Here is a 16852-nt window from a genome sequence, read left to right on the forward strand (position 1 = left end):
CAAGTTCAAATATTAATATCCAGTATAAGATCTACTCTATCTGAATGAAGCTGCACGATGATATTTTGTAGTCCCTAAGTACTAGCTCAGCACCTTGAATCCCCTTAAGGCTGAGAAGAGGACAGACAGCACACCTCGGTGTCTGTCTAGGCGTAGGTCTAGGTAAGCAGTGTAATACAGAGTCTTATGCAAAAAACAGATGCTGCTTCCTTCTCCCTTCACATTCCTGTCTTGCAGGCGAGAGTTCCTCTACGGTACTAACTTTATCACTAAGTTGGGCATCTCTTAGACACTGCGTATTAGCTGGCAGAACTGCTCCTTGCTCATTTTGCTGGTTGTTGTAAACCCCGCTCTTTGGAGCCTAACACTCCCTTATTTACAGAATTTAGTTAGAATTTAGTTCAGCAATGAACCCTAGAACAGGCCACACAATTTGATGTGCCTCAGCAGCTGAGTTCAAAATTCAGGAAAATGCCTCTAAAGGAATTGTATACTAATATATAAAGAATAAGCTTTAATTATGATCTATATATATTGCATGGTTTCTTATACTAGAAATATTTTGGAATATTTTGCAAATCCTTATAATCGTATTTACTGCCTCTATAAGATAAACTTGTGAAAATTTTATTTAGATTATCACCTTCAAAATGTAGCATGCTTAAGAAGAGAATGTTATTACTATGCACATCATATTTTACACTGAAAAATCTAATGCAAACATGTTAATGAATATATTTTTATTAAACATGAAATAAGACACATCCATCAATATTTTATTCAGTTTTTAGATCAAACTTTCCATTTTCCCTATAAATAAAAAAAAGTTGACTACTTAAGCTACATTGATACATAGGCTACAGAACAATTTTCAAAATGAAGACTATAGCCCTAAATTTGCGCAAGGTAAAGTATCCTTTAGTTTCTTATTTTGATGTGTCAAAATTCAATTGTGGAAACTCTATTGGGAGTAAAACAGATCAAAATGAATTCTGGAGATTTTACAAAGGTGAAACAATAGAAGACAAAACTTTATAAAGGAATAAGGCCACTGTGGCTAACTCTGTGTTACCAGAGTCAATACAGTAGTCACTTTCAATTTCCTAGGTGTCTTGAGGTTAGAAGTTGGCTCCACTAAGGCAAACACATGTTTTTTTTCCCGATGTTCAGAGTGACTGACTCTCCCAGCTGCAAGATCAGTTCTTTTAAATGGACTGTTCAGATCACCTTACTTCAGAGCCAGGTGACTCATCACATCTGACACTTCTGTTGTGACTCGTGCTGAAGTACTACCTGGTATAATATTCAGATAAATGTCATATTGTTGGTCCATGCCAAGGTAACTGTCACTCATGAGATACAATGTGTAGATATACCTACAACATAGAAAGCAGAATCATTAGTTTGGAAATTAAAACTTGGCTACTTGGAAAAGATAATCATTAAGATAACTTAATTTCTAAATTTGTCTTACTTTCCAGAAGTTTCTGGAGTATAAAAAGCAACGGAGACAGTACTTCGATTTCTGACATATCCAATTCTTTTCAGGGCAATGAGTTCTTTTTTATCAATTTCTCCCAATATCAAAAACCATCCTTCGTCTTTAACTTTGGGGAATCGAGGAGCCACTGCTTTACTGTCTTGTTTTCCCTGTTAGGGAAAAGAAACAATTCAGTATAACTGGAAATCACCTTTCCACGATACCATTCTTCCTTGAATGAAAAAAAAAAAAAACCCCACAAAAAAGACATTGTCATGAATTTTTGCATAATAATAGAATTTAACCAAATCCAACCTAAAATACTTTTGTTATTTCTTTCTAGATGAAGACTGAAAAAAAACCAGACTCCACATTAAAACACAGAATATAAGATTGCACTTATTTTCTAAGCTAATAAAACTTGAATGGAAATACAGTTCCCTTTTTGTAATTTCATCTAATATATTCCAAACGCTATTCACTGCAGAAGGGTTAATTGTAAACCTCCTGTCTTTAAATAATACTAAAACAACATTGTCCAAAATTAACATAAAGACAAAAACAGTACTTGGAGTCTTTACTTAAGGTTGATATAGCAAAATGGAAGATTATTTCAGTGATTCTTTAAGACAATGACTTTATTGCTTGAAGCTGAAGATGTGCTAATAATGATGCACACTCAATCAGTATTCATTTTGTGTACTGTAGATGGAGAGGTTTTACTGAAGATTTATATAGAAGAAAAAGCACCTATGCAGCAATGAAGCTTCGGAAAGAGTTTGATTCAGCTGTTCATTACAGAAGAGGGATCAGATGCTAGGAGAGGTTTATAAAATAGTGATCACGGCATAAAACGCTCCCGCTCTCTTCCTCTTTTCAGTGCCTTCTGGTTAGGAACTCTCTTAGTAACTGCCACAGCAAATGAAACAGCTTGTGGAGGAGCACTGGCCCGTTTTGTTTAAAAACAACAGTCTCCCTTATGAGGCTATGTAATCAGGACAAGAAACCTTTTGCAAAGGTATAACCTCTAAAGGTTTTCAGGTATAATTCTTTAACTAATGTAAGTTAACTTCACATTTCAGGATATACAACAGAATGTATGTGTCTCTGTTATTCTTCTTATCAGAATGAAGAGTCATCTTAGAGTCTCAGAAGTGAGACCTAAAAACTGTTCTCTGCCTACATCTTGAAGTCTTCTTCATATCTTACAAAAATGCTGATAATTATAATTCCCAGTTGCATGATGCTTTAGAAAACACAGTAAGCAACACTGTAATCTGAGTGGACCCTACAGTGGTCCGTAACGTCACTCATTCCTTGCAATGATGAAAAACAATGCATCTATAAATAAGTGGTGGTTACTGTGTCAGCAGTGTCTGATTTGAATGTAGGAGGCATAATCTTAACTCTTTTAAGAGCTGACCAACAGGTACAACCAGTTGCTGCTGCTACAAGCAGAGCACTTTGAAACCTGCACAGGTAGTGGCTTTTCTGGCTTGGAACTTGAAGAATGGTCGAGGGCATGGTGAGGTAACCAGCCCAAAGGGAAACAGGATATGCTTTAGCAGGGCAAGGAGGTGGGACTAAAGTTGCAGAGTGTTGAAGCTGTTTGAAGAGCTGTTTAGAGAAGTTTGATATGTAAAGTATCAGAAGCACATGCTCAGTGAATGCCTGACGATCTGTTATAAGTAGAAACATGCGTATAGGCATAGGACTGGTATGTAGTTTGGAGGTAAATGGGACTACAATAGTGAGACTTATAAACTTGTCTGGGGAAGCAGGACATGTAAGAGTGTGAGGGGTCAGAGTTTGGGGCTGGGAAGTGCTTAAATATTGCCTCTGAAGTTGCCACCTCCACTGTCACTGATTATAGTACCCAAGCAAAAAAAGTCTCTGCTTCGTAAAAGGCAGTGAGAGATTTTTCATTAACTTGGCTTGGTCTAGGCTTTTACCTTACGAATCTGTTTGCTATACAGTTGTAACTTAGAAAACCACCTGCTCATTACTGATATAGAAAAGGCTTTGAAAGTGTTTGTAATTTACAACATTCTTAGCAGGCCCATAAACAGTGTTATGCTATGTAAAGCTTTATTGATGATGTAAACGGATTTTTGGAATCCTGTGCAGCACTTGGGAAGGAAATGATAAATATATTTACCTGGTACCCCATCTGGGTTCTCTGCAGATTTATCTGGAGCACATACTCTTGATCAGCATGTAATTTGATCCACTTTTTGTCATCTCGCACGTCTGTTGTCAAAGAAGGAACAGGCACTTCATTCTGTGGCTGAACTGGGTCATCCCAACAGCCTTTGATGCTCAAGCTAATGTTCAGAATTGGCAAACGGGATAAGAAATTCCAAGCCTGTAGAAAAAACAGACCACAGCGAATTACAAGACAGCCTATACAATTCAGACTGTTGTCATTATAATAACAACAACTCAGTCTGCAGTCTACATATTTATTACATTTTAGGAATATTTTATTATGTATCAAAACATAATATCTAATATTTCAATGCTCAGAGTCCTAAGTATAAAATGCTTTTCATTAATCTCTTACACTACTTTTTTCTAAGCAAGAAAACAAGTATGAAACTCCTCAAGCATATTATACATGCCTCACTAAGATTACAGATGTCTGAACACAGGAAAAATTCCTTACTGCTCCCGATTTAAGTATTTTTTTTCCTATAAGCCACTTAAAAACTAGTATAATTAGGTTTTAAATTAAACTTCCTTAGCATAATCCATGAAGAACAAGTCACTGCTGTGCTAATTAGCAATGGGCAAACCTCAGAGAGTTCAGAGGATCAGTTCAGATAATTAACCAAAAGTTCAAATGCTTATCCAAAGTTATCCCTACTTTTTTAAGGTTTTTCTTGCATTGATCTTCACAAACCCTCCTTGTCACAGTCCTTCTGAGGCTTCCTAAGTCTCAGAGTTTTCTCATGAGCTGCAACACTCCCTCAACTTTATTTCTCATCTTTCTACAGAGAAGAGTTGCTAGAAGCATACAATTTGTGTAGCTGATCATGACATCCTCTTCAACCTTACAGGTAGCAATTAATAAGGAGTCCTGAAAACGCAGCTCTACCTGTCCTTCAGTTTGGTATCTATCAGGCAAGGACAAGCAGCTCTCAGATGCTGTGACAAAAGTGGAAGGGAGTAATGTAGGCTTTCACGTAGTACAAAGAAAATGGGCATATATCCTCAGTGCAATTTGAAATAGAATCTTTTCTGTAGAAATTTTCTGTGAGTGATTTGGGGCCTCACTATAGGTGAAAAAGAAAGATGAAGCAGGCACTGGGAGAAAAACAAATGAAAAACTAACAACCTTCTGCCCTTCCCTCCTTCCTCCAAACAATCAACATGTCTCTCATATTTTCAAACACTTAGAAAAAGCTAGAGGGCAGGAAGGAGACCAAGGAAAGAATACTGATCTTGGTAAAAAGCCAACAGATGTCAAAATGAGAACTTGTGGAAATGCAAAAGGTACGTATAGTCACATGGGCAATACTGACATGGAATGAAAAGGTTTTCTCTGGGAAAAGGCTTATATATTTATTTTTCATGTATCAATTTGACCATCTTATGTTTTTAAATAAATGTAGTTTCATTTCATCAATGAAAATAAATGTATTATTCATTTTCCTCAATGTGCTTGATGCTACATTTTTGGAGACACCATTGCCATGATTCATACTGATAATAACGGCACATGATAATACCCTGGCTGTTGTATCCCTGATTATGCAAGTGGACTTCAGATTGCACTGCCATAGGAACAGGTGGTGCTGTGCCTCTCTCCTGCACCCTCCCCGCTGGCTAGCTGTTCCCCTCTCCATTCCTGATCTGTTGGCACTACCATACTGTGACTGCGCAGCTAGATGGATCAGCTTGTTAGTCATTTTGGTGACAGCATGAACTCAGATCAGCTCAAAGCTGACTGTGAAAACATATTCTCTAATCTTGTGAGCCCTCTGAATAAGCATGAGCCTTCAGTGCCACAAAAAGAGGTGGTCTTACCTCCTCCCCTGCTGGCACCAGTATTCATGTAGCCACTTGGTTTCTGGCCACTTTACTTTGACTGTCAGTGAGGGGGTTGATCAAATCCCTCCTCCCCACCTCCCCGGCTCCTCGCTTGTACCACCCACAGCATTTGTGCAGCTGTGAAGTGAACTAAGTCCGGAAAGGTGAAAATAGCATTGGGTGGGAAGCAGGATTGCCCATTTTGGGTGCAGTGCAGACATATGCTGGATTAAAATGGCTGTATTACTGTAGCCCAGCTGAACTACATGAGAAGACTGATTTAGGTTAAAACTAACATCTCTCTCTCTCTCTCTCTCTCTCTCCCCCCTCTTCGGTAGGGTGGGTGAACAGCTGTGTCACTTCAATGGAGAAGGTGGGCAGGGCCAGCTGTGAGCCCTCATGCAACTAGAGTGTAAAACAGGAGACTGATGAACTGCACTAATGTCCTTAATAATGCTTTAGCTAAGAAAGGACCAGAAAAATATGTATACCAAATAAACAGCTAGAACACCAAGGGAAAAAATATCCCCCTTTCTGTCCCAACTCTGAAAGGAAAAACAGAAAAAAAGGCAGCACCTTGAAGACGGATAAAAAGCACCAGACATCCTTAATTCATGAGTTGTTGCCAGGATCTCACTACGTTTTAACACACGAGACAATACTAAAATCACCTCCAGCCAATCATACTGGATGAGACAACCTGAGTACCTACACCTTAACTGGCAAATGATTTTCTGTTTAATGGAAAGATTTCTAAGATAAAGCCTACCACAGGAACTTTACAGACATACAGTGAGATTCTCATTGCACTAAAGCAGTATAACTCCACTGTCCCCAGTATAACCATCCTGACACATGCCAGCCTGACGATCACCCTCTCTTTGGTCCCGGTTATACAATACAACCTCAACATATTTTATCTGCCAGAGGCTCTCAGGTTTTTTTACAGTGTTAACAGAACAAAGTGACTCTAGGTAACTTTCTAATCTGATAACAAGGTAGCTGTAATGCTGCCAGTTCTCCAGGCCTTATGTTTTTGACAATTACAGTTTAAGTTAATACTGCTTGATCACTGCAGTAGGCTGCCTTCTCATCATTCATGCAATGTGGAGAAAATAAAGTCATATTTTTCTTACTGAGGAAAAATGTCAAGTAACAGTAGCTAAAATGAAAAAGAAGAATAAAGAAACATAGATACTTCTAGAGTTAAAGCAGCTACTACTAGAGCGGAGGTGATATTATTTCAATCTTGCAGTTTTTTTTTTCTCTCTCCATAGTAAAAATATCAGCTTAGGATTTTAAAAGGAACCTAAGTAACTTAGACACTGAAAAAGATTAAAAAAAATACAGACTCAGAATTAATCACTGATATAAAAATGAAGCTGGAGCCAAAGACCTGGGATAGACTCTAAGTAATTTTTGAATTTACTGTCGGCATTTAAAGCCCATTGACTTTCAATAAGGTTTAGGATCATAACTAACTTTTGGAAAATTAAAGCCAGGCTCCCAAGTCATTTAGATTTTTCTTTTTTTTTCTTTTCTTTTTTTTACAATTCCACTGTTTTTTGCTGTATAGGATTACATATGCACATATTCTCTCCTTCTGAACACATAAACACACTCACATGTTCAGGTATGTACATACAATATAGATATTTACACACAAAACCCAAAGATTCAAATCAATCACATGAGAAATTCTTCATGAACCTTTGAAAATATCATTAGCATTTTTGCCAATAATCTCTCTCCCCAGGACTTAGCCTAATATTCCAAATCCATGAGCAGCTTCAAGAGCTGCTATTTAAAAATTAATTACCAATCTGCGTAAAAGATATTTTCGTCTTTCCAAATGTGAAATTTCTTTCCTTTTCCTGTCCTTTATTCATATCAATTTATTCATATCTCAAGCTTTACCAGTTTCATGCTAGGAACGGCTTTAAGATATAGATAAAATATACTGCAAGTTAGAAGTAAAAGTTTTATACCATTAGGAGAAGAATGTTCTAGGCATTTTGCTGGCATACTTATCACTTTATTTTAACTCCGTCCAGGTCTGCTTCTAGGATACCAGGCTTAAAGACTGTAATCTTAGTGTAAGCTTTAGATAGTACGCCATAAAGATATATTTTTATTGACAATTTTTTCTCTTGGTTGGCCCCCCCCTCCCCGTCCAGTTAGTTGCACAATGAAAGCTTTGCACGTGCAAGCATTCAACAGGCAGTCTCAATGTAATTTTTAACTCTCTGCAAGGTATTACGATAGTTTTTCTGCAAAAAAAAAATGCTGTAAAGAATATAAAATGTTGGTAGTAAAGGTTTCGCATTTGCAGCGACATGCGTAAAACAGTCATGGCTTTGTTAAACACAAGTAATTCAGCCTTTCTGAACTCATGGAGATGAAGCTTTATCCTCATATGATGCTAAGGAATTATGTTTTTCCCTCCTATATGCATCTGTATTTACAAACATAGATATATAGAGGCACACAGTCATTCACAGAGTGTACATACACACCACATACATACACACAAGCTATTTTGGAAGAAACTGCTAAGACATTTCAATACCAGCCAAACATATTTATCTGAGGATTAATCTTCATCTATTGAATCAGACGAGAACACTGCCATGCATACAATTATTTAATTAGCAGCCAAATCCTCTGCCAGTCAGCAGCCGTTCCAGGCATACTGATGGGGCAGTAGATGCAAATCGCACAGTAGTACTGCTTTTTCTCATTACTACTGCAATTAGCACTTAAATTGATGCTTTAAACATACTAATTTCTGGAATAATTCAGGATTTGTATGTTACCTGGGATCGCCTCACTGCAGAGACGACACCAGATTGCTACGCAAATTGAAGCACTTTTGAGCCAAATAACCATCATCATATCAGACAGAGCCAATTTGCATTTGCTTTTAAAGATAACAGAATGGCAATTTATGCAAATAAATTAAGTAAGTTTACTTCTGAGTTCTCCCTGAACTAATTATAACAATGTTCTAATTTTTTATCACATCTAAAAGTTGGACTGAAATCAATGTGTATTATGTTAGAAATCTGTTCTTAAAGGAAGCCTTGTTTTGATGTCAATACATTTTCTTAATTCAAAATTTTGATGGTAATTTACTTACAAATGCAGATGTCTGTCATAGACATTTAAGTACTTTTCTTTCTGTTTGCATACCACTAAAAGGTTTAGCTGAAGCTGAACAGTCAAATACAGGACATATTGCTGTCCTTTCAAATATTCAGATAGAAACATCTGAAGTATAGATTGCAACGTTTTCTTCTTTCATACATTTATTTTAAATCAATAGGTTCATGGTGTAATGAACACTATGAGACAGAGCTATCCTTTGCTGCAAACTGCTGGAAACTGAAAATAAGATTCTAGCGGCCTCAACGTTTGCAAGTATTTTTTTCTTCCTCTGTAAGTGTGAAAAGTCCATCTGCTTTCTCCGTTTCAAACGTAAAATGAGTGCTGGATCTTTTACCAAGAGTGTTCTCAGAAAAGATGGTGTTTGAAAGACCACTTCAGAAACCAGGCACAATGGCATTTGCAATGCATGTACTCCTCGTGCATAGCTGACTATGAAAAGGTGGATAACCGTCAGCAGATTGAATGGCCTAGACAAGCATCTTAAAGCAAAGAGATGTGGTAATATCAGCAATGAACCAGACTCTGTTACTGGTTAACAGGGATAAGAGAAAATAATATTAAGAAAACAGGCAGGGAAGAACCTCTGCAAAGTAGCTGTACCTGGAAATTAGAGCAATCAATGTATTGCATTTTATACAGAACATCACGTGATATTTGCTGAAGGGAAGTGAATAGAGTATTTCTTTTGCCAGCTACTCTTCCTTTCCAATCATACTCAAAATGAACACTGATAGAAAGCGTCACCTGTGAAATTTGTGCTGTTTGCAGTTCACTGTCCACAATGGAAGCAAAAACATTCTCTTTTCCTTCACAGGCAGCCATTAGCTCAGGAAGACACTCAACAGGTCCCTGGTAACCTCCATGCACACTCTTCCTTTTTCCTTGGCTCCACTTCCTGATACAGACAGCGAGACATATGCCCAGTGAGAGAAATCAAACATTTGTTTTCAGTTGTTGTGGTGGTAAAACTTGATAATGGCTTCTGTTATTAAATGCCTGTCATTTCTTTTTGAATAGTTTGAATTGCTGCCTCATCGAGGCACTCACACAGCCTGACGTCATCTATGATATTAACGTGGGTACTAGTGTATTTCTAGTGTGAATTAAAATAAAGACGTAATTAATATACAGAGTTAGATTTGCTAGAATTTGGAACCCTTCCAGTCATCTTTTGTTCACTTGTCTGGAATTACGGTTCTCAAAATACTCTGTGGGGTTAAGTAATCAGTGAAAATTGAAAACAGAAACAAAACCTCCATTTGGGAAAGAATCACTGTGAAAGAATGAGTTTTGCTTCCGTTACGTTAATGAATGTTCTTGGGCACAACAGTGACATTCAATCAGTATTAGCAATCAGAGGCGTAATGAAATTGCAAACCTGCAAATGCTTAGAAGAGTTACATACCTAAAAAGATAAAGGTGTTGTACTTCTATATTGGGCACAGTAAGCAGGGAAGAGTCATGTATCCATCTACCCTGGACCACCATCTGTATCAGACTGGTTATATTCAGAGCAGTCACTAGCCATCCGTGGTGTGCTGCAACATCCAGCATTGCCTAATCAAAGATGACATATACACAAAAAAAAAGAGAGAGAGAGAATGCAAGTATAATTGTATACCATGTTCATACAAGTAAGAACATTTATTTCATGTTTAACATACAGAAATTTCTAGGCATACAATATCAGAATATCCTTCGACTCCTACTGATGTCAGTAGGCACCTTATCAATTAATCTTGGAAAAAAACGCATTAAAGCCTGCATCATCACCAACTCTTACCCTTGAAAGGGTGAGTAATTTATACCATGTTTTTTGGGGGGTGGGTGCATAAGGTGAGATCTTGCTCTTAAAAATAATCTCTCTTTTACAGAATCCAACTCAGAATGAAAGGAGTAAATCTCAAAGTTTACTGTAAAGGGAAAATTTACAGTTAATTGTAGTGTTTATGTTTTGACATGAGAGCTTTGCCAGAATTGCATAATTATTCCAAAAATCCTTGATCTATTTAAGAAGAACAATGTATTTACATGTCTTCTAAAAATGAATGTTGATGTCACCTACCAATAGCAGTTGTTATTACTCCTGTTTTAATCTAAGGTCTTAAAGCTCAAAAAAATCTCTTAAATGGGGCTAGACAGAAAACTAAAATTTAGTTTAACGAGCATTTTTGAGGTTTTGTTCAACATATTGACACCTAACCGAAAATCTTGAAGAGAGACCACAAAATAGCTAATGATTAAAAAAATCAGGAAATTCACCTAGGGTGAGTCAGATCAGTCAGAAACAACATGGATTTCACTCTTTGCATTTTAAATAGTTGGTTGTTTTGAGAATGAGGAATTTTGGCTGTCGCTCTTTTGGCATCTCTATTCTGATCTGAAAAACTTTCCCAAAGAAGGTAAACCCTCCCCCCCCCAAACCTCCCAACACCCTACCCAGCTCTATACCCCACTTTCAAGTGTCAATGGTCATCCTGCCTTTCATTCCTCGAGTCCAAGTTCCATTTCTATGTCTATTTAGTATGTATGTTTTATATAGACAATACAAGTAAGAAGTAAAACATAAGTATCTGTAGCATACAGAGGATCTAAATCACCAAAAGTAGTTTGTCCACTGTGAGTGACCTGCTGACATGAAAAATTTGTTAATCTTGTGTTCAGATTTTTTTTAAGATTGGTCTTAAATTCTATTTGGTTAGTCTGAAAGAGAATTTAAGAATTTTCCAATGGAGAAAATATCAAACATAAGCCTTCGGTTTCAACATAATATTTTTATAGTGAATATAGTTATTTGAATATGCAGTATATTTTTCACCTTGTCTATGTTACATTAAAACAATTATGATTTATGGGAACATTTCAGCTGATGACGAAAATTATGCTACAATAATGTTAAATTCTCTTGCTAATTTTATTGATTAAAAATATTAAAATCACAGTACAGTGTGGGTCTTACATTAGAGCATTCTAATTCAGTAGAAAGTCACGTATTTACAATTGTTTGCAGGTAGGAAATTTGGGGTTTCATTAAAATATTCAAAAACGTTTTTTAAGAAAGCAAGAAGAGAGTCTGGTATATTTTGAAGTTTCCATATTTCTTTAAATACCATCTTTTCTTCTCGATGCTAGGCGACCTGTAGTTCAATTTTTGGGCTAGGCCTAAGATTTTTCTATTTTTTTTCCAAGACAAATTATGTTTTGATACTTCCTTAGATAGCACATACCTGCAATAATTTTAACTTATTTTCCAGCCACTAGCGTAATGACGAGAAGCTGTCTATATAAGTCTTTACATTTAATCAAATGTTTTACAGACAAACAAAAGGCAGCATTTACTTAAGGCAAACTAAACAGTGAAATCTTCTTTAAACAAAGGAGTTGTTTACACATGCAGAGCTATTTCAATTAAATTACACTGATTCTGGAGAAATGCTGAGTTTAAAGACACAAGCTAGTTTCAGTCATGGTCAGTCACACAATTTATGTTAGCAGTTTACAGTGCAATTTCAACAGGTTTTCTTCCTATCAGGATGATAAGATTGGTGACACTTAGAAAAATATTTAAAACGTTACCCTGAATTACACAAATGTTGTTTCATTTCCTATGAAATGTGAATAAAGTGCCTTTCAGCTAATAAAGTCATAGATTTAACATTTAACTTTGCTTTTTTTGGAGGAATAACCCTAACATCTTCAAACACTCTAAGAACATCTCTAGTTACCCTAGAAATAGTACATCACAGCACGACGTTAATAATTTTGTTTTTACAGGTACGATTATTTTCACCCAACAGAAAATAAAATTATGTTAGCAATTACATTTGAAAGGAGCAACCTATAGAATTATGTCTTGGTGCACAGGATTTTTAGTCTGACAAAGAAGGAATTGTTCTCAGCATTTATCACAGTGAAGTCTGTCTTTTATACTTACAGGGTGAATCACTGTTTTCCCACTTCCATAATTGATAAGATATGAAAGCTTATACATACGTCACAATCAGTATCTGTCTGTGCAACATGTATGTATGCACCTGTCTTGTACTCTCCACTGTTTGATTCTTATTCTTTCCTTTCTGCTATTCGTACATAGCCTGAAACATGATTTTCCTCAATCGTGAAACTGTTGTAGCTAATATACATTCATAGTAACGAGTACATAGTTATCTTGTCTCTTCCACAAATAGTAAGAAAAACATAATAAGCATAAGTGGTGATATTTTCATAACCTACCTCTGAGGATACATGTGCATGTGTGTGTGTTTATCTATATATTTTTAAATCCATTTCCCCCTCCCCCCCCCCTTTTAACAGAAGGTTGGAAAAGGGGAAAGGAAGAGAGAAGATGTAAGAGAAAGATAAATCCAAAATAAGCCATACACTGAAATTAACTGGAGGATCCTTTCACATAGAAAATCTCATAGAAATTGATAGAGGCCTACAGACAGACATCCCGTAGGGAGTAAGGAAAGCCTGTGTGTGTGAGACACTGTGTTCCACATTGTTAAAATGAATCCACATGGCAAATCCTCTTTTCCTCCTTATTTTCTGCTTCTTCACCCATAGAATTTATTCACAGCATCTCTATCTGGATGTGAAATCCAAGACAGTGACATTGTGAAGAAGTCAGAACAATGGTAAAGTTGGCTTGTTTCATCTGCTGCCTTGGAAACCTACACACTTTTCACTTTCAGCTAAGTGTAAAACACACAGATGCTTGATACTTAGATGGATATTGAAATTTCTCTAAATACTCGGGGTAACAAATTTAGTCATTCCAGTCTCTCCAAATTAGCTACATAAAATGTAGCAACAAAATAAAATAAATATAAAAGAAAAAATAATTATTATTTTATATTTATGTTATCTGATGAATAACATTTATCCTCTCGAGTTTCATGGCGCTTTCCACCATGGTTCATCAACAACTCTAATTTCAGTTTTTTTTTTTTTTTTTTTTAAAATAAGGTTGCTGTTTCTCTTTGGTTCGTTGTTTTAAACAACAAACCAGTGTCATGTTATAGATATTTATTGTTTCATATCTTCAACTCTTTTTTGGCAAAATACTAATCTCTAAGTATCTGGTAGCTGATAAGACTGGAACAAGTAACTGGCTATAAACCACAGCAGGAGTACGGGAAAAGTGCTGATGACACTCAATAAATGGTTCTGTGCAATGATGTAGGTATGGTTATCAGGTATGGGCACATTTTAATGATGCTCAGAACTGACTGTCAAAACTTGCGGATCAAGATCTCTCTCTCTTGCTATTTCTTTCTTCATCCCAGGAGTTCATTTCTACAAAACCCTCAGCATCTATTACCAAGTCTTCATCAACGTATTTTCAAGAGCAGTGGGTGGCTATCGATAAGTTAAACTCTTTAAACTTATCAGACAGTACCTTTCTGGTCTAACACAAACCTGGAATTTTCCACCAGTCTGTCTCTTTTTAGCCAAAGCTAAAAAGCAATGCAATTCGAACGATGCTATGTAATTCGCTGTCTTGAGGGAAAGTGAAGGTGAAGGCAAGATATGGGAAAGGTGAACGTGTGGCATGGAAGAAAAGTTATAGCAGAACATTGCTCATCCCTGGTGTTTTTACCCACTCTGAATACGTCCCCGAAATAACGCATACTGAACTGTTATATAATGAACCCCCTCCTCACCCCCATTTAGGAGATTTATCCACCAACAGAAATATCTTGATTGCCAAATCTTTCAACTTAGAAATGTTTTGGAGACCTTTAACACTGCTTTTGGTATTACTTTCACACTCTTCACCTGAAAGCCAGGTATTCTGGGTCACTCACGTACAGCAGGTAGGGTGCAGAGGAACTGAAACTGTACAATTAGTAGAATTTCTGATCTACTCAAATGACTTAAATAACTGTTTCCTTTAAGATAGGGTATCAACATGTTAAAATGAAACGGCTTGCATTTTATGAACACAAACTGCATCCTGCTTGGAGGAATTTCTTATTTTGTCTGAAGTTACCTTATAATGTAATTCTGAATACACTAAGTGTTCTAAGCTATATTTAAGGGAAATAACTGGCAATGAAGCGAAATTAACAATGATAACTTCTCTGGATACAGAAGCTAGCTAAGGAGACTAAGGTAACATGAGAAGCGCCATTGAGGCTGAGAATTAGATCTGTCATTACTCAGCAAAAAGTAAACTGCCTACAGTGATGCCACTGGTGGTAATTACTTGGTGGGTGGGGGCTGAAACTTCAGAAGTACTCAGGGTGGGTTACATGGCTCAAATTTCTTTGCCCTTTAAAGGTTCATTCCAGAATCAGTGCTTGACAGACTACAGCACTTTGCTGAGCTCCTTTGTACAGGAAATTGAAAGTTTGTACACTAATGTGTACAGCCCTCTCTGTAGAACCGGTTTCAGCTTACACGTGAAAGTTTATGTCAAATAAATCCAACACATTCTCAGCCAGATAAATATAACTCTTGCTCTGCGGGGATGTTCTGCGTAAGGAAACAGGTATTTAAAACAAATAAACTGTGTAAGACTAAAATACTTTTTAATCATTTGGCTATTGCACAGTCGTACCAAAAAGCAGCGTTAAGGCTGGTTGTTTTTTATACCTATTTTTGTACCTGGATATATTGTGTGTATAATATTTCAGTATCAAATAATCAAAACATCCCCACCCTCACTCTTAGCTGCACCCTAATGCAAGTTCGGTTGTCTAGGTCTAGATATATGAGTTTAGATCCACATATCTATCAAAATCTTTAGAACCGTGCCTAATTACAGCTTTTTAGGGTCACATCAGGGCTTATATGACATGTATTTATAGATAATAATATGCAAAAATGTTCCCATTTTACCCATTTTCCTGAAAACCATTAATACAGAATAATGATAAATCTTTTTTGCACATGCTTCAAACCTAGGAGACATGCCAACATGTAATATTATATTATGATCCACATGTGACTTGAGATCATACTAATATGAGTAAAATATTCTTCCAGATGTTAAAGCAAGCCATGCACTATAAGTTTCACATTTTTATATAAATCATGATTACGACGCTTCAATTATATACCCCAGAAACAACAACTGAAGACTTTAAAGGTTGGAATTTATTTGAAGAAGTCTTACAGAGGGTCTCAGGGTCACTACCTTTTATATGTTATATATTGGTAAGACAGGTATCTATACAGCCTTGACACTTCAGAGATCTAGGCCAAGATTACTTTTTAGAAATGTATTCATTTTTTGAGGGAGGGCAAGGACTTCTTTCAAATGAATTAAATCAGAATCATACAGCTACGCAGTTTCAACCTAGAGAAGAAAAAAATAAATGCTTATACTTTATCAGAGAGACAGTGACTAAACCGTAATTAATCCTATGCAGGAGGCACTCCTTTTATACTGTCCTCTGCATCCTTTTGCCTTCACTTCTTTACAGACATTATCAGCTCCCTCCTCCATATGCTTTGCTACTCACTACTAGACACTAATTCTTCCTTCCCCATCATCACCAAGGTCTCACTGATGAATGCAAATTATGACCTTCCTAGCTGCTTTGTACGATTCCTGTCCCTGCGTTCATCCTTCAGCCACCATAGTAACACTATTAATGTGATCAGAACCAGGGAAAGGACAAATCACTTACCATCTACATTTACTGGAGTGCAACTCTTGGGCTCTTACTGCCTTTTTTTTTTTTAAACAGAATGACAGAGATAAAAGCAGATATGGAACATGATATTAACAATATAAACATGACAGGAGATAACCCAACATGTTCAGAACTTGAGTCCCAATATCCAGTTTATTTTCAAATTGTTGTTAATCTATAAACTGATATTCTGTACTACGTTAATGAACTGTAAACACAATCAAATGTTTTTGAGGCAATTCTCCTGGCAACAAATCACAGCTTCCTAAACATAAACAAGGCCTTAAAGACAGCATTTCTTCCTGTTCCAAATCTTACACAAATGTACCAAATCCAGCAAAAATATACAGTATCTGTCTCATAATAAATCTGCCCTTTTTAAAGGTTAGAGTCCGTTTCAAAGGAGTAATATAGTATTTTGTCAATAATTAAAATTTTTTGAGTGCATTCGCAAGACTCCTTTTCAACAGCAACAGTTACTCTCAGTAACTTTCTCCTGAACTTTTAGCCCCATAAGGTTAGCATT

At 36.5% G+C, this 16852-nt stretch overlaps 1 protein-coding gene across 4 annotated transcripts in view; it reads right to left on the reverse strand.

Moving 5' to 3' along the window:
- Window positions 1-725: 725 nt before the first annotated feature.
- The window catches only part of ASCC3 (activating signal cointegrator 1 complex subunit 3), a 287466-nt gene continuing 271339 nt past the window's right edge, over window positions 726-16852 (reverse strand). For all 4 annotated transcript variants that reach the window (XM_068937883.1, XM_068937886.1, XM_068937884.1 and 1 more), the window contains 5 exons: window positions 10086-10237; window positions 9425-9575; window positions 3639-3845; window positions 1475-1650; window positions 726-1376 (listed from right to left, as the gene is read on the reverse strand). In XM_068937883.1, the coding sequence (XP_068793984.1) occupies window positions 1229-1376; window positions 1475-1650; window positions 3639-3845; window positions 9425-9575; window positions 10086-10237 (834 nt within the window). In that variant the 3' untranslated portion in view covers window positions 726-1228. The remainder of the gene's footprint in view (window positions 1377-1474; window positions 1651-3638; window positions 3846-9424; window positions 9576-10085; window positions 10238-16852) is intronic.

The sequence above is a fragment of the Struthio camelus genome, chromosome 3 (assembly GCF_040807025.1).
Source record: "Struthio camelus isolate bStrCam1 chromosome 3, bStrCam1.hap1, whole genome shotgun sequence".
NCBI classification, from domain to species: Eukaryota; Metazoa; Chordata; class Aves; order Struthioniformes; family Struthionidae; genus Struthio; species Struthio camelus.